General features: G+C 48.5%; 1 protein-coding gene across 1 annotated transcript; it reads left to right on the forward strand.

Annotated features, from left to right (window-relative positions):
- The first annotated feature begins 1617 nt into the window (after window positions 1–1617).
- LOC123353240 (lysyl oxidase homolog 3-like) lies at window positions 1618–24897 on the forward strand. The gene is made up of 5 exons (XM_044994212.1): window positions 1618–1783; window positions 12828–12962; window positions 18047–18190; window positions 18277–18585; window positions 24083–24897. The coding sequence occupies exons 1-5, from the start codon at window positions 1618–1620 to the stop codon at window positions 24709–24711; spliced, it is 1383 nt and encodes a 460-aa protein (XP_044850147.1). The 3' UTR covers window positions 24712–24897.
- The last annotated feature ends 1027 nt before the right edge of the window (window positions 24898–25924 follow it).

Consider the following 25924-nt stretch of genomic DNA (forward strand, 5'->3'; position numbering starts at 1 on the left):
ATAAATGTATCATTCTTGAATCTGAAACTAGAATTATGATATATAACACTGATGGCCTATTGTAATTATGCAAAGTGTGGGCCATTAATGATGGCTTGGAATGTTGATGGCTCCCATTAACCAGGACAATTGGTTGTAAATGACTGTTTACTTGTAAGCCTTCCTGTATAGTATCAGAGGGGTAGCGGTGTTAGTCTGGATCTGTAAAAGCAGCAAAGAGTCCTGTGGCACCTTATAGACTAACAGACGTTTTGGAGCATGAGCTTTCATGGGTGAATACCCACTTTGTCAGATGCATGACACCCATGAAAGCTCACGCTCCAAAACGTCTGTTAGTCTATAAGGTGCCACAAGACTCTTTGCTGCTTTTCCTGTATAGTGTGCTGGCAAGTGGGTAATGAAGTCCTGCAGTGACATGTGACCCTGTCACCTGACCTGGAATCCATCTTTAACCTGGTGCTTTTCCATTTGGAAGGAGAGGTGGGAACCCAGAGAGAGACAACGGATTCCCGCCTTGTGCCAAAGATATATAAAGGGATGGAACAGAACAAAGGGGGCTGCCAGTCTTGAGAAATCCATGGAGTTACCACCTGAGCTGGAGCTAACAAGGACTGTACCAGGGGAAAGGATTGGGCCCAGACTAGGATGGAGTCTAGTCTCTGAAAGAAGCTTATTGCAACATCTCTAAGGGTGAGATTTCTTAATGTATTAGTCTTAGACTTGCATGTTTTGTTTTATTTTCCTTGGTAACTTACTTTGTTCTGTCTGTTATTACTTGGAACCACTTAAATCCTACTTTTTATACTTAATAAGTGATTAATACCTGGGGGAGCAAACAGCTGTGCATTGGGAGCTGGGTGTCTGGGTGCTGGAGATAGGTGACCTGCTGACCAGTTTTTGGTTAAGTCTGCAGCTTTGGGGGCGTGGTTCAGACCCTGGGTCTGTGTTGCAACAGACTGGAGTGTCTGGCTCAACAAGACAGGATTCTGAAGTGCCAAACTGGCAGGGGAAACAGACTCAGAGGTAATCTCAGCACATCGGGTGACAGTCCCAAGGGGGTCTCTGTGTCTGAACCCATCACACACACCCGCACACACTGCACGTGAACCCCAGAGCTCACGTTAGCAAAGGTACCTAGTGAAGTCAAGTAGCTCAGTACTGTGGATTCAGTGTCTGAATGACACGTAGTTAAGAGTTGGCTGAAGTGTTCATGGGAGAATCTGAGCACCAATCCTCCTAGTCCCAGTAGTGCCTGTCAGCTCACCAGTGATAGCTCCTATCACAGAGCCCTTGTCAACTCTTTGCTGTCCCATGCACCCTCCTTGGTGCTAACCTCTGCCAGGCAATGATCCCAGGGAGGGGAGCAGGATGGCAGTGAGCTGCCCTGCTCTCCCTCTGCGCAGCATCAGGGAGCCTATGTAACTGGATCAGTTCTAACAGCACAAAGAGCCTGTAGCATTCTTATCAGCCAGGGGAGGTTTCCAGGATATTTCTGCCTTTGGAAGGCAAAGAGGGGACACAGATCCCATGAGCACGATCCACCCGGCACTGGGGACAATGTGAAAAAACCTGAACGTGACCCATCTGGCACTTAAGACACCATGAAAGGATGTGGGCATGACCCGCCCGGCACTGGGGATGCTGTGGAAGGACGTGAGTATGAACCACCCGACACTGGGGACACCATTGAAGGATATGAGTGTGGACTGCCCGGCACTGGGGACGCTGTGGAAGGATGTTGGAATGACTCCCCACTCCTGCACTGAGGACACCATGGAAGGACGTGGGTGTTACCCGCCTGGTGCTGGGAATGAGGCTTGGGAACAACCTCCCAATAGGAGCAGCAGTGGGAGCAAACAACCTAATTAATTTCAAGCCAGAGCATGATAAATTTATGAGCAGGGCTGTATGAGGGGACTGCCTGTTACAGCGGGAACTGGACTCCATGACCCAGAATCCCTTCAGTCCTAAAATCATAGAACCAGAGGGTTAGAAGGGACTGCAAGTAGGGTGACCAGACAGCAAGTGTGAAAAATCGGGACGGGGGGGGTGGGGGTAATAGGAGCTTATATAAGAAAAAGGCCCAAATATCAGGACTGACCCTATAAAATCGGGACATGAGGTCACCCTAACTGCAAGGGTCATCTAGTCTAACCCCTGCCGAGATGCAGGATTTGTTGTGTCTAAACCATCCAAGACCGATGGCTCCAGCCTGCTTTTGAAACCTCCAGTGAAGGAGCTTCCACAAGCTCCCTAGGCCTCTGTTCTGTGCCATTGTCCCACTGCTCTTACAGCTCGGCAGTTTTTCCTGAGGTCAATCTGCTAAATTGCTCTGCTGTAGTTTGAACCCAGAGCGCCATGTTCCTGTGTAGAAAAGGAAAAACAGCACAACGACCCACCAAGTCCCCTTCTCCCCCACCTGCCAGTCACACTGCATCAGTGCTGGAGGGACCACCTCTAGGTTGGCCAGTGCCTGGTGCCTGTTCAGTCCTTGGCTCTGCACAGAGACTGCAGCCCACGGGCTCAGCTAGTGCCAGCTCAGGGGATGGGTTCTGTGCTGCTGGCACCTGGCAACCGGACTGAGCCCAACCGCTCATTCCCCCTGTCCCTTGACGGGCCGACAGGTGGTAAGAAGCAGCGACTCTCGACCTGCCCTTGCCCATCGGGTTATTGACATTGCTTGGCAGGTCCTACTGAGCCCAGATTCGCCCCATCCTGTTTGGATTGAACTTTCCATATGTTTCCTTATTTGCTCAGGTGCCTGGACAGTTCTTCAGAAATGCTTCGAATTGGGACAGTGTCAATAACAGAAATCCCTGGCTCACTGCTCTGTTATCATGGGCGTATCTGGTATTCTCAGGAAGGAGGGAGGACTGTCTGGCTATTTTCTATTATTGTGGGTAATAAAACCGCCCAAGACTCACAAGCAGTGACTATTTCCTTCTGCACATGCAAATCTTCCTTGCTGGGAGTTGAGGTTCTGAGGTAAACTGGGTGAGGACGGAGGTGCCGGCTCTGCTATAAAGGGACAAATCGCAGCTCAGTGCTCAGGAGCAGCAGACAGAGCATTCAGTTTTCTTGCCCATCTGCTCAGCAGCACCATCAGAATGGGTGAGTTATTTTCCTGCCCAAACTTTTCATTCCGTGCCAGAGGCTGGAGCTGCCTCATGCAGGTGCAGAGTGCTGTGAGTAGGACAAGGCAAGGAGTGACAAGGAAGGGAGGGAGGGATAGCTCAGTGGTTTGAGTAGTGGCCTGCTAAACCCAGGGTTGTGAGTTCAATCCTTGAGGGGCCATTTAGGGAACTGGGGTAAAAATCTTTTTGGGGATTGGTCCTGCTTTGAGCAGGGGGTTGGTCTAGATGATCTCCTGAGGTTCCTGGTATTCTAGTGTCTCTGCCAGCTACCAAGTGGGGCAGTTTCCTTAATCACTGACAACACCTCTCCTGCCCCTGTGCCTGAGGGCACATTTCCTTCTGCTGGAAAGGAGCTAGGCTCAGCCCCTCCCATACTTGGAAGCACCCTGCTTCCCTGTGTTACAGAGTCACAGGAATTCTCACCCACCTCAGTGGTTTGTGAGATCCTCTGGGACACATTTCTCTCTGCTCCCTAGAGCTAAGTTTCTCAGGTTCAGCTGTGACCTGCTGGCAGCTAACAAGCTGGACAGTTCTCTCCCTGGCAGGCATCACACCCCCATCCTTTCCTGATGTGGTGTTGCCTCCAGCTGCAGTGCAGGAGTTGGTCTCAACCACCCTCCCACCTGGAAGCATGTGGCTTCCCCCCTGCTGCAGAAGAATCAAGGAGACTCTCTCCCATTCTCTCAGCAGTTCCTGAGACCTGACCCTTTCCCTCAGGGGTCCCAGCATAAAACTCCCTCCTGCTCCAGGCAAATACTTTAACCTGAGCTACATGGAAAAAATCATTACCAAGTGTCGGGGACTCGAACCCCAACAGCGAAGTTCGTTGTCTGACCGCAGAGAGACCAGGCAACACCAGCAAGGTCCGATCAAAAGTTCTTTATTGATAAGTGCACGTATCAGTAAAGAACAGCTCGTATCCGAAAAGAACCAGCCCCCTCTTTACAGCTTAGTATTAGCTTATATAGACAGTTTTATTACGTCATAGATCATTCACTAGAGCAATCCACCCCCTTTGTCTAACAACTAGAAATTAGACACCTTTTAATATATACGCATGCCTAGTCTCTACAGCATTATATTATTAATATCTCAACAAGCGCCAAAGGTTAGGAATGTGAGGGAGTTAAAAACACACCGAACACTAAACCAGGGAGTTAGTCAGAACTGTGAGATGCTTGTGTTTCTTATCGGTCCTTCAAACACTGTGTCTTAACACAACACAGCTGGCACCAGCCCCCTCACTTATCTTACTCTTTCCCAGGGCTTTATGAAACATGCTGACTTCAGTCAGATTGACATAACTGGTTTTTGTGCTACATCTTTATTCAGGCCTAACAATCCCCCCTTTGTCCCTAGAGGACCAACGGGACTCTTGGGACAACAAATGATCGCTTGGCAGGGCACAACCGGGTTACGGTTTCTTCAGTTGCAGACGAAGCTACAAATCGCCTTCAGGGGTAACAGTTCATTGGTCTGGGGCACTGACTATAAATCAGTTAGGTATACCAAGGGGTCTAATGTCCCAGATGTCTCGGTAAATAATTCAGTCCCACACGCCTCCTCCCCATGGACCCGGCAGGATCTGGTATGTGGGAGCCCACACCCACCCTAACCGGTCCAAATGCTTGGAAGGAGCACTGTGAATATCCACACTTTCATCCAGAAAGTGTCCAAGTATGTTTGCATGACCACAGATCAGATGGTACTCCTGTGTGTCTGTAAGGGCAGTGGGCCAAGTCCAGTGCTCAGGATCAATTTAAACATATTAGATCCCACTGCAATGCCTTTCCAGCCTCAGTGATATTTAGTACCATCTCTGTCAGTAACTTCTGGGTCACAGAACTAAGGGTGGAAATGACATGTAACTCACCAACTCCAGCTTGTACTTAAGATAGCTGAGCATCAAAAATAAGTCTAGTGGCCTTTTCTAGTTGGCCCAAGTTCTCATGATTTTCTTGGCCTTTAAGAATATTCCAAATGGCAGTGTACCATTGGCCCCTAGACCACAGGGATTTGGTCAATTCTCTTTCTTTCCAGAGGAAATAACCCAGGCCCGCTGTTGTGCTAATCTAATGGCAGCCCCTTGTGAGCAATCTGGGTATGTAAAAGCGATCTGAAAACTGGATAAGGACAATGCTATTCAAAATGCAATGAGGGAGGGCAATACATGCTGAAGGAGTTATCCAAAACACAGGGCACAGCCTGTAGAATAAACCCCAAAATCCAATTAATACCACAGTTCCAAACATAAGTCCCACAAATTTCTTCCTGCCAGTGTGTAATTGTTTGTTTCTTCACCAGGGTCAGTTCTTAATGTTCTTTTTGGTCAGGAATTCCTGGACTTTGGCAATGTCAGTGGAGTGAGTGTTTTTTTTCTTCTTTCCCAAAACAGATGTAGTTTAGCATTCTACAGGGAAGAGATGATGAGTACATCACCCTGTAATGGTTTTGCTTCTTTTAGAAAAATTCAAAGGCACAATAGATTTGTCCGTGGACAAGGGAGAGGTTCAACCAGCACGTTACCTTGTCCTTTTGCCATGCTGTTCAGAAGCACAATAGAACTAGAAAAAAAAATAGGCTTATCATCAGTAGGAGAATTCTTCTGAGGTGGAGGGGTCTTTTTTGCAGTGAGAATCCTGGGTCCAAGCAGTCAGTCTTTGGCACTTCACAGCGGTGTTGGTAGTCAGCAGGACTCAATACGGGCCTTTCCAGCATGGAGCCAAGGCAGTCTTTCGTTGATGGATCTGTATGTAGACCCAGTCTCCTGGTTCCAAGGAGGGGCAGGCTGCTAGGATCTTTGGGTTGTTTCTTCTTTACCTGTGAGAAAAAAAAAACCTAACACATTGCATTAGTGTCTTTGCAGATTTTACAAATTTTATAGCTGCATGGGCAAATTTAAGTCCCCCCCTTGTTCCTTTTGAGGGTTAGCCAAGTCTTAGCTGTGAGGAGTGTCCTTGACGTCTCATCTTTAAACCAAGCATGTTAACTATTTTTTTCTCAGTCAACTTGTCCTTTCCTTTTCCCTCCTCGGCTGTTTTTTTTGTTTTTTTTTTGTAACCTACAAAAGAAACTTTTACTTTTTACTTATGTACCGTTTGTTAACAATGAACACATACACATTGCTGTTTTACAGTACATTAGTCTTATCTAATATATGCCACATATACCATTTCACTAAAATAATGTTATTACAGAACTTGAGAACAACAAACCAAGACAAGCACACCCACTTCGATGAGTTCATTTAATACAAACTGTAGTCCAATAGCTGTCCACCATCCCCAGCCCTCTGGCTAGAAGTCTGAGGTAGCCAGAAGGATCCCATGTACAATATGGGGAGTGGGTTAACTTTCCATGTCCTTGCTTTCAAAGACTGTTAATATGCAAATTTCAATAACAATTGTCAATTAAAAGTTTTGGCCAAGGTAGTATCTTTCTCTTACTTAAGAAAATGTATAAGACTTTAGTATATCACATTTTGCTGATGTATCCAAACACTTTGTATTCTAAGTTGAACAAAACAAATATCTGCATTTTAATCCAACACTGCTGCTTGATTTTAAATCAGACCATCCCATAAAAATATTAAACACATCAATTTTGGCCACAAGACAACACCACAAGACAGAACATAGAACACAAAACACAATTTTTACTGTGCCAGCAAATCATGGTACGTTGAATGCTGTTCAGCCGACATCAGTGTTCTCTGATTATCTGAAAGACAAAACAGAAGTCTACCTCTTCTGGGCAGGCAATCATTACTAAAAATATACAAATACTCTTGTTGATTTTAGGCAAAACAAGGGAATTACCCCATATTAATTAGATAATTTGCATTAATACAGATGCTTGCTGGCTCACTTTTTACTTGTAACTCCTGCTTGTAAACACTGAAAGAAAACATCAGCACTCACAGTGCTCTTAGAGCCTAATACAATTTTAATTACATAGCACGGTATACATTCTTCAGCTAATTTAACAAAATTGTTCATAGCCAAATGATTGCAATCTAATAATTTCTTTGCCTGAATTTATTTACAAACATTTCAAAGACACCAAGAACTTTTTACTTTAGTACATTTACAAAATTCAACTGCTGTTCCCTCCAGCAACTATAGAGTTAACTTTTCACTGTGCCTTAAATCACGTGCTTGTCCTTTCAACAACCACTTACCAACTCAGATCACCATTCCAAATATTCTTCTGAGTATTTGAACCCACATGCGTATACTTACTTACCCTGTTCTTGTTTTTTTTTTTTTTCACTACACCCTAAAAGTTTCCAACCTGTTCTCCAAGCTCTCTGTCTGTTGCCTGGCCGCCTGGTCCCGATCCTTTTTTTTTTTTTTTTTTTTTTTTTTTCTGAACCGTTTCTTTCCATGGGTACCAACGCATTCCACTACCAGTTAGCTAGGAGGGTGGGCTTTTTAAGTAGCCCCCACCCGTCTGGTCCTTTCCCTAAAACATTTCTACTCACAAAACTACTTGAGTCCTCCCCTGTGAGGCTTGCCACCTGGGCAAAACACATGGCCCACTGGCGTTGAACTATTTAATTTCCTCTTGTAGCAAACACACTGCTGTTACGACATATGCTGAGCACAAATGGTTAAATTTTAACAAGTCCCTGAAGGACTGGTACTTGCTTAGCCAGGGCTTCCTTTTCTAACTGGAAATCCTGTCTCAAGGCCTGCAACTTGCCCTGGCGCAGGTTTGAGTTGCCGCCTGGTTCATGTTCCATGCTCTTAATTGCTCAATTCTAGTTATCAAGTACACATCTCGTCCCTTTTCTCCAACTACTCTATTGCCCAGTCCTGCTACGACTGGGGGTAGATCCACCTGCCACCCTTCCGGTCAACCAGGGTGGAGAGAAAAATGCTAAACCCCTCTCCAGTTCTCAGACTTACTGCAGCTGAGAGTAGGCTCACCTTTAATCATGCAATCCTCAACATATAACACTAACAGTACCAAACAAAAGAAACACAAAATAACAAAGGTAAAACAGATAGATGGTGTAAATTCTATAGGGCTCCCCTATTCTCAATTGCTCACCAAACTGTGACAAATCTGTTACCAATTTATCTACTGCAGGACGTTGGGGGAACACACCATATAATCAAATTTTAAAGCTTAATTAAAAATAATAAAACAACAATGAAGAGTGTTGGGAACGCTCCCACATTACTCAGGAAGAACATGAATGCTTTAACCCTTAAGCCACTTTAATACTCACACATGTCCAAACTGGCCACGTCTGTATAACGTTCAGAGAAGGGGAATAGGCAGACGGGAGATTATCCTGTATACAGCTTGTCCAGAATTTCCAACATGCTTCTGCTCTTGGGAGAGCTGTTTTTTACACCCTGGAATCTCCTGCAGTGTCTCTTTCAGAGAGTTCAGTTCAGATTCCAGCCCGTGGCTTCTCCAGTTTCACCAAGGCAAGCTGAATTTCAAATTAACCCGTTCCTAGACAAATTGCTCACACTGTGTCAGAGGCTTTTCTTTGGTGATTAAAAGCTCCTTTGAGATATATGATCTTATCTAGATTGAAGGTACCTTCTAATGGGCATTGTTTAGATAGATTTTCACGCGTGTAAAGATTCCAATTCTTTAAATACCTGCAGGTTTTAAGACCATAATGTACGTACATGTAACATGCTGGGGTACCCTTAGGGGGTGAGGTGGAATATTTAGACTGTCCCTCCCCCATTTTCCACACACACACACACACACACACACCAAGGCCATTATTTCCTATTACCACGATGCATCATATCTTGCTGCACAGTCAATAAATTCAGATGGCGTGAGCCCAAGAGAGACAGACGTCCCCACGGACAGTCTTCCTCCCAGTGTGGCTCTGGGGCATATGCTGGGGGATTTTTACAAGAGCTCTCCATACAGCTTTAAACATACAGCTCCAAAAGCTACCTGGTTCCAGAAATCTTCTTTCAATCTTTAAGTATTAGAGACAATGGGGCGTCCCCCAGACACTTACTGCCAACTTGTTCCATTTTGTAAGGGGACTCTAACCCCTCTTCCCCGCGTCAAGGTAAAGGGACTCTAACCCCCACCTCCCGCGTCGAGCGCTCACTTACCTCTCCAGGGGACTCGAACACCTGGACTGGGACTCAAACCCAGGCTGGGACTCTAACCCAGACTACTTGTATCCTGTGCAAACCTGGACTGGGACTCTAACCCAGACCTAAGTTGTCAGGGACTCTAACCCCGACAATCTGCACTGGGACTCTAACCCAGGCAACCTTAACCCTACTCAACGGGTAGGTGGATGTTGCTGGATTTCTACGAGCTTCAGCTGGTTCACAGAACTCGCCTTATCGCCGACGCAGAGATCAGACTACCAGGCAAGGCTCCTCTAAATCAGAGGATGCGCGCTGCGTTGCCTCAGAGTCTGATCCCCCGCCGGAGAGTCAGACAGAGTCCCGGCGGAGTCGCCAAAGATGTCGGGGACTCGAACCCCAACAGCGAAGTTCGTTGTCTGACCGCAGAGAGACCAGGCAACACCAGCAAGGTCCGATCAAAAGTTCTTTATTGATAAGTGCACGTATCAGTAAAGAACAGCTCGTATCCGAAAAGAACCAGCCCCCTCTTTACAGCTTAGTATTAGCTTATATAGACAGTTTTATTACGTCATAGATCATTCACTAGAGCAATCCACCCCCTTTGTCTAACAACTAGAAATTAGACACCTTTTAATATATACGCATGCCTAGTCTCTACAGCATTATATTATTAATATCTCAACAAGCGCCAAAGGTTAGGAATGTGAGGGAGTTAAAAACACACCGAACACTAAACCAGGGAGTTAGTCAGAACTGTGAGATGCTTGTGTTTCTTATCGGTCCTTCAAACACTGTGTCTTAACACAACACAGCTGGCATCAGCCCCCTCACTTATCTTGCTCTTTCCCAGGGCTTTATGAAACATGCTGACTTCAGTCAGATTGACATAACTGGTTTTTGTGCTACATCTTTATTCAGGCCTAACACAAGGAGCAGGTGGAATAGGAGGTGTTCCATTACCCCCCCAGTCAAAACACTTTCCAAACCTTCCCACACCACATGGATTCTAGCTAGTGGTACAGGGAATCAGCTTTCGCCCACCCCCACAATCTGCCATTTGGCCAGGTAGCATACTGGCCTTTGGGACCACACGCTGCTTAACTAGAGAGGCAGGCCCCTGTATTCCCTGTCATTCATTTTGACAACCTTAACATACTCCATGGCTGGTTCTGCAGAGGCTAATCTCACAAAACCAATATGACAGGCTTCGATTCCCTGGGGGGTTTCTGCGTTGAGGACAGCAGACCTGACATGAGCTATTGGTTGCCTGCTTCCTCCTAGCACAGGGCGTTTATTCCTCAGGTGATCACACACTGGAATTACACTGATAGCACCTTTTGGGCTCTTCTGCTTTTACAGGAGATTTGGGATAGGAGTTACCAGTAGACGAATGTTTTGGGGTAAGAGAATGTTTAGGCTCCCAGGCCCTTTCTGTCTTCCCAGGGGCAAAATGGGACCCTCCCTTCCCACCAGTTTTAAACCCTCTTTCTGTGGCCTGCCCTCAACAGACACCTGAGTCTGATCGAAGGTATCAGCTAAAAAAGCCACCTCATCCACAGACTTTACATCTTTGTCCCATAGACACTGCTGTACATCAGCCTTACATATACCTAGGAAATGCTCTGGAGCAACAAGATCCAACATTCCCTCAAAACTTGCCACCTCTTTACCCCTCACCCATTTTCCCAATAAATCTTTCATTTGTTTACATATTCCCCATTACTCATCCCAACATCCCTCATAATATTCCTAAATTTAACACTATATGTTTCAGGGGTAATCTGAAAACTTCGCAAAAGAGTATCTTTAAATTTACAATAGTCTAAAGCATCTTCAATAGGCATTCCATTGAATACTTTTCGAGCTTTACCAGTTAATTTTGCAGTCAGGGTAGGAACTCTCTTATCATCAGGGATTTCATGTATTGCACACAGCCTTTCGAAGGTAGTCAGATATTCAGCAATATTGACCTCCTCACTGTATGCAGGACATAAGTGTTCCCACTTGTGGATTTCTGTAGTGATGGGAGTCGTTGGGGTCGGGAGCCTCTGGTTCTGCTTCTCTAGCAGGTCCAGCCGGTGTTTGATCTCTCTCTCTCTCTCTCTCTTTTTCTTCCATAGCCCTTCTATGTGCAGCCTGCCCTTCTTTGAGCCTCATTTGTGCCTGCCACATTTGAAACTCGCGGTCCTTTTCCTTCTCTGCCGCTTCCTGTCTGGCCAGCTCTAGTTTTGTAGCTGCCTCACTGGTCGTCATTTTTCTGCTTTCTTCTGCTTAGTTCCCTCACCCGAAATAAAGAAACAGAAAATAACAACACTGTGATTGCCTCCTGACTGTTCTTAGCCACTGCACTTAAGACTCACTTAAAATCATAAATATCAGTGCTTAAAGGTGAACTCTATTTGGAGTAACAAGCCGCACATACACCCTGCTTGGTGTGCCACTGTCAGGGCCGGCTCCAGGCCTCAGTGCAGCAAGCAGATACCTGGGGCAGCCAACGGAAAGGGGCAGCATGTCCAGCTCTTTGGCGGCAATTCGGCGACGGGCCCCTCAGTCCCTCTCGGAGGATAGAACCTGCTGCCGAATTGCCGCCAAAGAATGAAGTGGTGGTGGTAGAGCTGCCGCCAATCGCAGCTTTTTTGTTTTGTTTTGTTCTGTTTTTTTGCCGCTTGGGGCGGCAAAAACGCTGGAGCTGGCCCTGGCCACTGTGACGTTCCCCTGGTGTTGTCTGGTTCAATGATCTGCTAGGTCAGTCCAATCCTTGACTCGGGGAGCCAGCCTGACCCTGCTCTGCTGTGAGAACCCCACTCCTGGGCTGTTCACGCACAGCCTCTGGCACGTAAGCTGCTTGGATCTGTTAGAAGAAAAAGGAGCAGGTTGACCCAGAGGCGGATTTGAGTACAGGCTTATTTATTGCGATACTTGTTCCCCTCAACCCAATTGTCGAGTAAGCACTGGATTGGTTACAGCACACTCTTTTTATCTAGTATGTAGTATGTAGTTAGTATGTAAAGGCCGACATTTGTTACAGCACCCCCAAAACCCTTATTAAGTAATAGAAACACCCATACAATTTGTATACCAACCCCTATTTATTGTTCACAGCATTAAGCATGTTATACAGGCATTTTTACCTTGAAAATACATTTCTTTGCAATAATCTGTTGCTACAAATTCCCCTGATCAGCAGTTCTCAGGGGAGGGAGGGAGGAAGGGGCCATGAGCCAGGGCTTGTTTATGTAGCTGGGAAAGGAAGGGAGGGGGAGATAAGCCCTGGCTGGGATGATTTAGTTGGGATTGGTCCTGCTTTGAGCAGCAGGTTGGACTAGATACCTCCTGAGATCCCTTCCAACCCTGAGATTCTATGATGTTACTTTTACCTTCTTTCACACAAAGGGTATTCATTGGACAACTACATTTTTCATGCAGCTGCAGGCCTTATCAATTCTTACAAGCAACAGGGAAGGGGGAATATGGCAGCTTATTTACCAAACAAAGACGTACTGCCTGCTTATGCCTTTATCCCCTAATGCCATGTCAGCACATCAGCAACTTCCCAGGTCTTTACTTAACCCTAACATATCCCAACACTCCCCCACTCTCTTCAAAGAAGGGCCCAGGCACCCCTCCTTCTCGCACACTGAACGACGGGCATTCAGGCTGGAGGCCCTGGCTCCAGCTAGCCTGATACCTTGGTCCACTGATCATGCTACAAGGAGAGAGAGAAGGCAGGTCATAAAAAGGGGTAAGCCACTGAATTTACAAATATGGCTTTCGGGGAGAGGCTAAGGCAGCACATAATTTCAAACACCCCATGAATATGATCAATACTACAATTAATAGGAATAACATTCCTACAACACGAGTAATATGACCAAGAAGTGAATGAGTGTCCATTAGGCCTGTCCAAAGGGCACAGGCAACATCAGTCCAAGTACAATCAGCAGGGAGTTCAGTAGACAGTTGAAATGCATTTATTCTTCCAAGGGCCTTGGCTTCCAAAATCTGCGTTCGGCGATGCTTGACCTGGAGCTGCCAGGGTAACTCTATCACATGGTCCCAGTGGGTTCCGGTACCAACATAGTCCAATTAGTAGGTATTGTTGAGTGTCCTGTTACATTAAGCCAATGCATAGCTGGTATATGAATCTGATAAGTGGAGTTTCCCAGCTGCAAGGAAAAGTTTCCTGGTCCAAATCCCACCCGCTCCACACACTTTCCACCCTCCAAAACCTGGGCATTAAGCACAGCCGATCCCTCCCAGCAAATTTTATTTCCCTGTTCTACCGAATGCTGAGGGGGTACGGGTTCTGAATACTGCAGGGGTGGCGATTCCTGCGGCCATCCCTTCCAGGTATTTCCCTGTCCCACCCACGCGAGACCCATGTGTGGGTAGTATACCTCGGATCCCATTAGAAACCGTGTGTTGTTATTTGTTATAACTACTTGCTATACGGGTTCTTGGGATGTTTTTCATTTGCACCCACGCCCGAAGCCCGGCTGTAAAAGGATGGCTGAGGTCCATTTTCCTTCAGCCACTCCCCTGACAGTAAGGGTACACAGGCTCAGTGTACAGTTCCCCCCAAATTGTCTGTCAGGTGGCTCTAAAGGGCCAATACACCTTTAATTGATTTGCTACATTGGTCACTTCCAACCCAGATGGCCATAAACCCCGACGGGCATCCTGCAAGAGGTTTACAAGATGATTGGTGAGGGTTTGTTGAGCCTGGCCACATGCTTCTTCCCACAAAATAGTCTTTACACTGTTCACCAGTTTACTCATAAGGGATTCCGTAATATTCTCGAGGGTTAGAATAACATTTCCCAACAAACGGTCGGTTGAGCTAAGTGCAGATCCCTGTAATAATCCCCCACATGTCCCGTAGCCCCAGGGCACGTTCCAAGAGTTGGATTCGAGCCTCTGAGTCAGCTTTCTGCAGCGAGTTCCAACTTTCCCAGAGGTAGTTTCTGAGGGCTAGCCATTTTTGGATGTTCTTTTTTAATTCCCATCCAACCATTTCTAATGAGTTTTAAATTGCCCATAGCAGCATTCTTTCACCTACTTTGGTAAACTGAGAACAGTTAGCAAATGTAGTACACCTGTACCTCGATATAACACAACCCAATATAACACAACTTTGGATATAACGTGGTAAAGCAGTGCTCTGGGGGGGCGGGGCTGTGCACTCCGGTGGATCAAAGCAAGTTCAATATAACGCGGTTTCACCTATAACGCAGTAAGATTTTTTGGCTCCTGAGGACAGCGTTATATAAGGGTAGAGGTGTACTGAGATACTAGTCAGTGGGGAACAGAGCAATGGACATAGTTGGGGATTGGTCCTGCTTTGAGAAGGGGGTTGGACTAGATGATCTCCTGAGGTCCCTTCCAAACCTGATATTCTGTGATTCTATTATTCTAACTGGGCTTGTTTAGTCTGTAGAAGAGAAGAGTGAGGGGGGATTTGATAGCAGCCTTCAACTATCTGAAAGGGGGTTCCAAAGAGGATGGAACTCAGCTGTTCTCAGTGGTGGCAAATGACAGAACAAGTAGCAATGGTCTCAAGTTGCAGTGCAGGAGGTTTAGGTTGGATATTAGGAAACACTGTTTCACTAGGAGGGTGGTGAAGCACTGGAATGGGTTCCCTAGGGAGGTGGTGGAATCTCCATCCTTAGAGGTTTTTAAGGTCAGGCTTGACAAAGCCCTGGCTGGGATGATTTAGTTGGGTTTGGTCCTGCTTTGAGCAGGGGGGTGGGACTAGATGACCTCCTGAGGTCCCTTCCAACCCTGAGATTCTATGAGTCTATGATTCTATGATTTGTAAACCAGATGCATTAAGAACCACAGGTCTTTGGATTGGGGTAAACCACCATGGGGGTGGGTGTGTCACAGACAATTTGGAGGGAGGTGGAGGAGTAGGGGGTGGTGGAAGAGGTTTAATTAGGATACATTTTCCCTTGGTCCAAAAAGGGGCAGCAAAACCTGTCCAATTAAACGGGGGTGTCATGCCTGAAGAATTTAGGGGAATCCAGACAGGAGTGAGATTTCCTTCCGATGTCCACATTCCCCAGAGAGCCGAATCATTTCTCCAGAGGGATAATGAGGTGGAAAAGGTACACACTCCTGCATAAACAATTGCTGTGTAGTTTGTTCAAAGTGATTTAAGTGACCATTTATTCCATTCATTTTAAAAGTCCACTTTGCTGAACTATTGTGGGTATACTTGGGGGCTTGTAAGGAGCCGTTATTAAACCACTGAACAAAACGATTGGTTGGACCGTATTCATTTTGCAAGTATACTTGGCATCAGTCACTGAGGGTATCAGGGTCAGTAGATGGTGGGCTGGGGAAGGAGAAGAGAGAGTGGATTGACATGGGGTATCTGTGGATGTCCTGTGTGCCCTGGTGTGTGGTAGCACAACGGGTGTAGGTTTAAAATTACTGACCACTTCAGGTGCTTCAGGTGCTGTACACCCTGATCCCACCTCTCCAAATTTACATTGGCGAGCATAGGGACTAAACCCCCAATAGCATGCAGTACCACAATTTGTTAAACTACAATTTCCTCCCTGCCACCAAGGCATTGTTCACCTTTGATACCAGGGCCACTGTTGGACTTGTTCTGGAGTGTAGTACTTCGATTCCCATTGTATTCCCATGTCCTCCAGATTAGGGCTGGATAACGAGGCTGATTAAATCTGGCCCATGCAGCCATGAGAAGTATCCACAGGAGTGGCCTTAGTCCTGAAAAAACAGAATCACTTCATTCCTTTTGGCATCTGGTGAAGGCATTACAGCGCTTCACCTGAGAGGCATGAGCCCACCAGTGCTGATCCTCATGGGATAAGCACACCAGAGATGGATGAATCATGTCAGCTACCGGATAAGGACCCTCCCACCAGGGCACTGGAAAGGGGTGGGGCTGTGAGCACGATACATTACCAGCATCCCTGTTTGTATCTGATCCAGGGGATTGTGGGGGGGGGATCGTACCAGGCTTTGGTTTTGGCCCTAGCCTTGCCCTCTGATTGGGCAGCCTCCCTGTGTAGTATTCGGATTCGCTTCTGAAGTTGGAGGATCCAGTCCTCCATGTTTGTCTGCACGACCTGTTCCATTGGTGGGGGTGGGAGCAGTATTTCCCACCAAGGCATTGGTCAGCCCGTTAGCAGTTCGTGACTGAAGCCTTTGGCAGGCTGGGCTTGGATACGCATTAAAATGAAAGGCAAGAGCTTGGCCCAATTGGTGCCTCCCAGATTGGCACCCTTCCAAAGCTGCTCCTTGATGGTGCGATTCATGCACTCCACTTGCCCAGTGGCTTGAAGGTGGTAGGGGATATGGAGTTGCCACTCCACCCACAGCAGTTCACTGAGATGCTGCAATAGAGAACTGTGAAATGCTGGCCCTCGATCTGAATCCATGATTCAGGGAACCCCCCAGCAAACAAAGACCCTGGGTAACGAGCAGTGAGACAGTGGTTTTGGCAGTTTGGAGTAGGGAAGGCTTCTACCCACTTACTGAATGTCTCCACAATTACCAGCATGAACCGATACCCAGCTTTAGTATGGGGTAGGGGGCCCACATGGTCCATTTGTATTCTTTCCCAGGGACCAGTCAAGGGTCACTCCATGAGCTTTCCCTTGTGACCAGCTGGGGCTGGCTGGTGTCGGGCACACTCCAGACATGCAGCTAGCCAAGCTTTAACATCCCCTTTCCAGGAAAGCCACCAACCCAGGCAGCTTACTGTATCCATCATTTCTTCCTCCCTTGGCTGTCTACCCACCTTAGAGCCATGTACCCACCGCAGCAGGGTGTCCCTCCACCGAAGGGATATGTAGGGGACTCCAGAAGTGGACCACAGAGAGTGGGATACAGGTGCAGTTACCCTGAAACTGTGACAGGCCCAATTCTCCCTGCCTTGCTGCATGGGTCCTCATTTACACTTATGCAAAGTGGGGTCAAGCCAAATTCCCAATCATTCACTCCCATTAGAGGAAGCATTTGCACTCAGCACATGTGTAAACATCACTTGATTTCCATACATGCAGCATTGAAAAGGTTGGGCAAGCCAGGTGGTCCTGGGGGGATTGCGTTGAGTTCAAGCCCACACCAATACTAACCTTGTAGTCCAGATGTTTCAAAAGTACCTGCAGAGATGGGGATTCATCTCAGTGTGAGCATCTGAAAAGTGGGCCTTAGTCTTGTGTTTCAGTATTCAAGACTTAAATCCCAATGGCCCAACCTTAACACCAGCTGTACCCAAGCATTTTATTTGGTGAAAGATTGTTACAATTAGATACAATAATCATTAGTCAATTGGATTAATTACAACCTCTATTCTTTACATGAATGCTCAAGAGTTAATGAAGTGGAAAGTCTGAGAAGTGGTACTAATGAGTTCTTCCTGAGCCGAACAGACAGAAACATCAGACACAAGTCACAATTTCAAAACAGGGTGCATTTTTATTAGGATTGGTAACAAAACAAACAAACAAACAAACAAAAAGCTTGAGCAGTGAATACATGACAGTTCCAGTGCTGGTCAGTTAAAATGAATTTTGCTGATCAAAGTTATAGAGGGGTTGGGAAAAGAACTGGAAACAGACTCTTGTTGCAGTTTTAACCATGAAAAGAAGTTAGCACAGAAATGTGGGCCACCAGGGATACGGCTAGCTTCTGATACTGCCCGGAGTTGGAGAGCCCTTATGTTCGCCTAAGAGGCTGTTTATTGCTACCTAGTAGCATTGTGGGTCTCTATTACCAGCTGTGTTGCTAAGTGAATTGTGATTCTCCATTCCCTGAAGGGAGCTTCACTCTGTCTCTTCACATTCTCAGCAGTCCCATGCATTTGTCTCCTGCTCCTCACCTGTCTGGAGACTCTGACAGCCTCCGTTCTCAGCCTGGACACACACAACCTGCACATCTTCAAGAGATCCATCACTAATATCACAAAAACAGCTCCAAAGGCATTTGAAGATGGTAGGTAGCTCCCAAGAGGTAGCTCCTGTTTCCCTACACAATTCCCCAGATGCTTTCTCTTTAACTCTTGGTTTGCATTTTCCCAGGTCAAATCCGGCTGGTGAATGGCCCCAGCCACTGTGCTGGGCGGGTGGAAATTCTGTACAACAATGTCTGGGGCACTGTGTGTGATGACGGCTGGGACTTAAATGATGCATCAGTGGTGTGTCGGCAGCTGGGCTGTGGGGCTGGAGTATCGGCACCAGGCACAGCTCACTTTGGACAAGGATCTGGTCCCATCCTACTGGACGATGTTAATTGCAGAGGAGGAGAATCTGCCCTCACAGAGTGCACCTTAAAGCCTTGGGGAGACCACAACTGTAACCATGGAGAAGATGCCAGTGTGGTGTGTTCAGGTAATGCTGATGACTGCGGTAAGGTGGATAGAAAACTGGCTAGATGGTCAGGCTCAACGGGTAGTGATCAATGGTTCCATGTCTAGTTGGCAGCTGGTATCAAGTGGAGTGCCCCAAGGGTCGGTGCTGGGGCCGGTTTTATTCAATATCTTCGTTAACGATCTGGAGGATGGTGTGGATTGCACCCTTAGCAAGTTTGCAGATGACACTAAACTGGGAGGAGTGGTTGATACGCTGGAGGGTAGGGATAGGATACAGAGGGACCTAGACACATTAGAGGATTGGGCCAAAAGAAATATGATGAGGTTCAACAAGGACAAGTGCAGGGTCCTGCACTTAGGATGGAAGAATCCCATGCACTGCTACAGACTAGGGACCGAATGGCTGGGCAGCAGTTCTGCAGAAAAGGACCTAGGGGTTACAGTGGACGAAAAGCTGAATATGAGTCAACAGTGTGCCCTTGTTGCCAAGAAGGCTAATGGCATTTTGGGTTGTATAAGTAGGGGCATTTCCAGCAGATCGAGGGATGTGATCATTCCCCTCTACTCAGCACTGGTGAGGCCTCATTTGGAGTACTGTGTCCAGTTTTGGGCTCCACACTACAAGAAGGATGTGGATAAATTGGAGAGAGTCCAGTGGAGGGCAACAAAAATGATTAGGGGGCTGGAGCACATGACTTATGAGGAGAGGCTGAGGGAACTGGGATTGTTTAGCCTACAGAAGAGAAGAATGAGGGGGGATTTGATAGCTGCTTTCAACTATCTGAAAGGGGGTTCCAAAGAGGATGGATCTAGACTGTTCTCAGTGGTAGAAGATGATAGAACAAGGAGTAATGGTCTCAAGTTGCAGAGTGGGAGGTTTAGGCTGGATATTAGGAAAAACTTTTTCACTAGTAGGGTGGTGAAGAACTGGAATGGGTTCCCTAGGGAGGTAGTGGAATCTCCTTCCTTAGAGGTTTTTAAGGTCAGGCTTGAGAAAGCCCTGGCTGGGATGATTTAGTTGGGTTTGGTCCTGCTTTGAGCAGGGGGTTGGACTAGATGACCTCCTGAGGTCCCTTCCAACCCTGAGATTCTATGATTCTATGATTCTATGTAACCTACCCTCGCCAGAGGGGCAGAGGGTGGTGGGAGGCTATTTCCATACCCTACCCTCGCCTGGGGGCAGGAGGCTTTTGCTGTTCCTGACCCTCTCCCGGGGGTGGGGGTGGGAGGCTATTGCCAAATTTGCTGTACCCTACCCTCGCCAGGGGAGTAGAGGGGGCAGGAGGCTAGTTCTGTACCCTACACTCACCCAGGGGTGGGGATGGGAGGCTATTGCTGTACCCAACCTCTCACCCTCTCTTGGTGAGGCCTTCCCCAATGCCAGTGAGCTGCAGCAACTGGTGCAGCCTATGGCCTTGTCCCATATTCTGTGGTTTCCAGGGGGAGCTCTGGGGTGCACCAGGGGACAGAGCCTCTCCTTTGTCACACTGGGTTAACCCCACTGACTCAGGGGTGCTACCCTGTTTACTTGGGTATTGGGGGAGCAGACTGGCCCATGTCAGAATCGCTCTGCTGTCCTGCTACCAGCATGGCCCAGGCTGCCTGTCTGGCTGGGATCAGGGGTGCTGTAACTAGGGGTGCTTGGGGGTGCTCCCCCACCCCCATGGCTTGAAGTGGTTTCCATTATATATAGGGTTTACAGTTTGGTTCAATGGCTCTCAGTAACCCCACTATAAACATTGTTCCAATGCCACTTGCCTGGGATCCCACTGGCTTGGGCATCTCCTGCTAGGCTCCCGATGGGGAGAGTGGCAGAGCTGAGGGAGGCCGAGGCCTAGTCCTCACTGGGACCAGGCCATGTGTCTAGGTAGGGTCGCCATGGTTACAGCACTCTAGGACTTCCACCCCCACCCCCACCCCCCCGATAGAGATATGGCTAGAGTGATGAGTCGTGGATCTACATTGGGTGCTCTGAGGGCAGGAGGAACTCAAAGGGATGGATGTGGGGCACCATGGATAGAGGGGAGCCAGGAGGGAGCCAGACCAAGGGAAGGGGGAAATTCATGCAGGGGAGCCCGAGAGAGGAAGGGGGCAGGGGGAGACACATTGAGAAGCAGAGATGGGACTATGCAGGTAACTCCAGAGGGAAACGATGGGTTTGACAGGATGAATTTATGAATTTGGGGAGGTGGCACAAGGGAGACAGTGGGAAAATTTCTGTATTCACTTCATATGCAAATTAGGGCATTTCATCATTTGCATAAAACCTCCAGCTTTCTGGACCCTTGGTATTAGCAGGTCCTCCAGCCATGCAACAGCTCAGATCTCCCCTGCCTCTCGATCAGACTGCGTCACCCCCCAGATCCCCATCATGGTTTCACTCCCTATTTCCTCTTGGCCCATGGCTCTGATCTCATCGCTCACTCCCTGGTTGCCACCCTTCCCCTTTGCCAACAATGTCAGCTCCACACAGACACCCCCACTCACTCCTTCCCAGCTCAAAGCCCTTCCCCACACTGAGCATTGAGAATGGAGCACCTTCTCCATCTGGCATGCCATGCCCCCAGGCTCCCAACAGTCAAGTGTCTGTTAGACTCAAGCTGGGAGTCTCAAAAGTGCCTAAGGAAGTTGGTTACCCAAATCCCATTCATGTGCCTCACTCCCTTAAGCAGCTCTGAAAATCCCAGGCCAGGTTTACATTAGGAGTGTGGTACTGGTGTAGCTGTATCTGTACGGTACTGTACTGACAAAGCCCTGCTAGTCTTGTCCAGGGGCGGCTCCAGGCCCCAGTACGCCAAGCGCTTGCTTGGGGCGGCATGCCGCGGGGGGCGCTCTGCCGGTCGCGTGGCAAGCAGCCAGCCTTCGGCGGCATGCCTGCGGAGGGTCCTCTGGTCCCGCGGCTCTGGTGGACCTCCCGCAGGCGTGCCTGCGGAGGGTCCGCTGGTCCTGTGGCTTCGGTGGAGCCGCGGGACCAGCAGACCCTCTGCAAGCACGCCTGTGGGAGGTCCACCGGAGCCGAGGGACCAGCAGACCCTCCGCAGGCACGCCTGCGGGAGATCCACCGGAGCTGCGGGACCGGCGACCGGCAGAGTGCCCCCTGTGCTTGGGGTGGCGAAATGTCTAGAACCACCCCGATCTGGTCGCAGCTTCCATCAGTAAAGCTGGCCTTTGCTTTCCCTACACATCCAGAGTGAAACAAGCCAGCCCGGTCAAAATGCAGTTGTGCTGGTAAAGAAGTGTCTTCACTAGGGGCTTTGCCAGCACAGCTTTGTCAGTCCAAGACCATATCCCTTCTCACCCCTGACTGAGTTGGCGGTGCTGGCAGAAGTCTGGGTTGCAGACCTGGCCTCGGCCTCGCTTCTTCCATGGCACCCACAAGTGACCTCACATTCACTCAGACACTATTACACACACACACATACAAGTATCACTCAAAGTTACACCTTCCTCTGGGCTTCCCAGGACATCCTGTCTCCTCCAATTCTGTCATTTTGACTGAAAGCTCTTTGGGGCAGGGAATGTCTTCATGTTGAGTCTTACCCCGTGGGGAGCACTCTCTCTATCTGTCTGGCCATATACTAGCCCACCATCAGAGGGATCAGGGAGATCAGAAGAGTACTTGAAGCTTGACTGAAAATTGGCCAGAACTGGGGCAGGCTGCTGGTGTAGACCCGATCTGGTATTCCGTAGGGTGGCTCGTACCTCATTCTCTTTGAAGGAGGGGGAGATGATTCAAGTTACCCTGACCATCAGGTGGCCTGTACCAACCTTCCCCAACTATGAAGTGTAAGAGGTCTGTTTGCAAGGGGTGGACTGGCATTCCTCAGTCCTTCCAAGGCTTGTTCACCCTGCAGTACTGCAGATAGGCTGTTTGCCATCCAGGGCCTCCTGGAAGTTCTCTGGCATCAGGAACTTACCCTTTGTCCTCCATTAGTTTGACTAAATTGGTTGGTGTACCCAACGTTGGATCCCTTTGATCTTTGTGGCAGGAAGGCATTGGCCTGTCCAGGAGAACTATGTGATTCCAACACTGCTGAGGTCTAAACCCAGGACAAAAATGAGGCCTAGTGATTGTGCAGACCTGTAAATGTGGCCAGTGACAAGCTGGGGGAAGTCCATGGCTACCATGATGGCTGAGGCCTGAGCTGGCAGGCCGAGTGTATAATCTCCACTGGGGGTGAAGTTTCCCAGGACAGTGAATCTTTGGGGCTCCCTCCCCAAGTCTGGCAGAAGCTCTGCCTGGTCCTTTGGGGATTGCCCAACCTGGTGTCCTGTTTCTACTGGCATTTCCATGTTTATTCAATCCCTGGACTCACAGATCAGGTGGGCACATTCATATGGCTTCACTGTACGAATGAGGCCTAGTTTACGTTACATGTCAGATGGGGATAATAGGGCCCTGCCACCTTCCTTACCCTGCTGGGACTGAGGATCTGAACTAGGGACTACTGGTAGCTAGGACTGGCATTGGGTTTCCTACATCATCTGCTCAGACATGGATGATGCATCCCAGATCAGGATCTCATCCATGACCAGGTCAGATCAGACCATAATCAGCAGTGCTTAATTTGTTATGAAAGAGGTGACGGGACACCACTGATGCAGCAAGCCCATAGGTGCCAGGGCTCTGAACTGCCAAGTCTAGTGGTGCCGGGACTCAGTGTTGGTGAGCTCGGGCACAAATTAAGCACTGATAATCAGGGAAACAAGAAGGGAACAGACCAAGTGACTTGCTGATACCAAAGGACTATGGTAGATGTGGTTACCTTACTCAGGCCTCTGGCAAGTGATACCCTAGGAGGGACTAGAGAGGGATCCAGCAGCATTTCATCTCCAGGGAATATTCAGGCAGACACACACCCATGGTTGCTGCATTTTCCCAGTAAGGAACACAAAGCCGGGCATCAATCTGTGCCACTGACCCAGCATGCAGTGAGCCTGTTCCCATTGCTCTGCAGACCTGACACTACATACCAGCAAGGATGTCAATAGAAAGCTGCTCAAGCATTTTTCTCTGCAGCGATAACTCCTAGGCAGACTCCTCATGATGGAAATAAAACTGACCCCCCTCCCCACCCGCACTGATCCTGGATGACCTGAACATGGAGCGTGGGGAATGGGCATGGGACAGCAGGGTGGGTAGAGAATGGCCTTGTATCATGGGTATTAAGAGGGGGGAACTTTGATGTTACAGGCCCTGATGGGCATGAATCCCTGGTGAATCCCGTCTGGGGCAAAAGCTGCCAACTGTGCTGGTTCGGGTGGGAATGGTCTGGAACAGCCTGGCCTGGCCCGCTCCAAACACTTTGACTGCATATGGCCCCCTCAGTCTGGATTCTGGCCGGAGATGACACGAGACCCAAACATCATTTTAACCCTTTCCAGACCTTTGTTTGCCCATGCAAGCATGCAGCATCTCAGCATTGCCCTGAATGTAGCCACAGCAGTAGGATCGGAAGCTTTAGTGCCTAGTTTCATGGGTTCTGGTTAAATCAGCCTCTCTCTCCTGCCTTCAGCCAAGCCCAAGGACTGCAGTGAGATCCCCTCAGGCAGCCCCAGTGGTATCTACCTCATCCAGCCCACAGGACTGCACCAGCTTGTGGTGTACTGTGACATGAACGAAACAGCCGGGGGCTGGACGGTCCTCCAGCGGAACCGGCACAACACGCAGATCACCTGGGCTGAGTCCTGGAGCACCTACAAGTACGGCTTTGGCAACGTGCACGATGACTACTGGCTGGGGATGGAGTACATCTATCGGATCGCCAAGCAGAAGGTCTACCAGGTCAGGTTTGTCATCCATAATTCAACCGGCACCATGAAATACGCAGACTACAACCTCTTCAGTCTGGAAGATGAGTCCAATGGCTACAGGCTGAGGCTGGGCTCTTACACGGGGACTGCAGGGGACGCCATGACTTCAAACAATCCAACCACCGTTCATGACAACATGAAGTTCTCCACTAAAGACCTGGATCAGGACACTTACAGTGGGAACTGTGCGTCTAGCTATGGTGGGGGCTGGTGGTACTCGGCTTGTTATTCTGTTCGACTGAACGTCAAAGGGAGCATCACTTGGGGTAGTTTCTGTAGTGGGAACTGCCAAGCCTCTGCCATCCTCATCAAACCAGCGTCTTACTGTTAGTCACCCCTTCCCCACCCTCCTGTCTGCAGTGAGGCCAACCCCTGCTTCACGAAGGGATGGAAAAGGGTCAGAGTGTGTCATGGCCAAACCTCCCGCCCGCCCTTACAGGCCTTGCTGGGGGAGGTGCCCGGGTTACCAAGGAAACAGGGCCACTTTCCTTCTCCTCTCCCTCCCTGCAGACTTTCCGAGCTCTTCTCCACTGGGCCCTTCCCCTTTGGGTTGATTCATTTTAATTATATTAAAAATCAGAATAATGATTTTGAAAAATTGTAGTTTCCAAATGTAGCAGCTCCGGGGAGAGAATGTGCATGGCCTTGTAGTGACTTTTCTTCGTACACTTAGTTCCTGGCTTCAGTGGGTGGCCGCACGCAGGTGAGAAGGACACAAACCCAGACAGGTTTCCACAAACTTCTTTTTCTCCTTCCTTGTGGGCATTAAAGCTTTAGAATAAAACTGCATTTCTAGCAATGACTTCTGCTTCATACCCCCATGCAGCATCTCGAATGTGCTCATGCAGTCTAACATAGGTGACAATGGAACAGCCATTCTGCGCTCTTCAGTTTCTCATCCCATTCTCCTCACCATTGAAAAGGAAAAGGTGAAATGTTCTAATCAGGGCATTTAATTGTCATTGCTCCATGTCTAGCTGAGTTGTGGCACAGCACAGGAAATGTGGCTGGACTCTGGAGTTTCATACTGAGGAAACTCATTCCTTATTCAGCACTGCATTATTACTCCAGGTTTGCATGGGCATAGTGCCACCGGCTTCAGTGGAGTTACTCCTAGTTTACACTGGTGTAAGGGAAAGGAGAATGAGGCCTCTTGGCTTCACTGGTATTACAGCAGGGCCTGACTGCACGCTGCCCTGTGCCTTGTGGAGTCCCTTACTCCCATGCAAAGTGAGTTCTATTGGGTGTGAAATGCTGTTTCCATTTGACCCCCTCTTGCACAGGTGTAAATGGCTGTATGACCAGCCAGGCAGGGGATTCTCTCACTGCTCCAATTCCAATTCCTGATGTGCCTGTGCTCCCAAAGCTAGTTCAAACACTGCCCCTCTCTGCTCCTGAGTAACCATATTGAGGCAGAGGAGAGCCTGTCCATGGGCTTTCTCCCAGGCCCACAGGCAGAAAGCCAGGACTCACCATTCCCCAGTTCAGTGAGGAGATGTAGAGCCGAGTGTCATGCACACACACAATGCCTGCTCCTCCCTTGT

Source organism: Mauremys mutica, chromosome 19 (genome assembly GCF_020497125.1).
Source record: "Mauremys mutica isolate MM-2020 ecotype Southern chromosome 19, ASM2049712v1, whole genome shotgun sequence".
Lineage (NCBI taxonomy): Eukaryota > Metazoa > Chordata > Testudines > Geoemydidae > Mauremys > Mauremys mutica.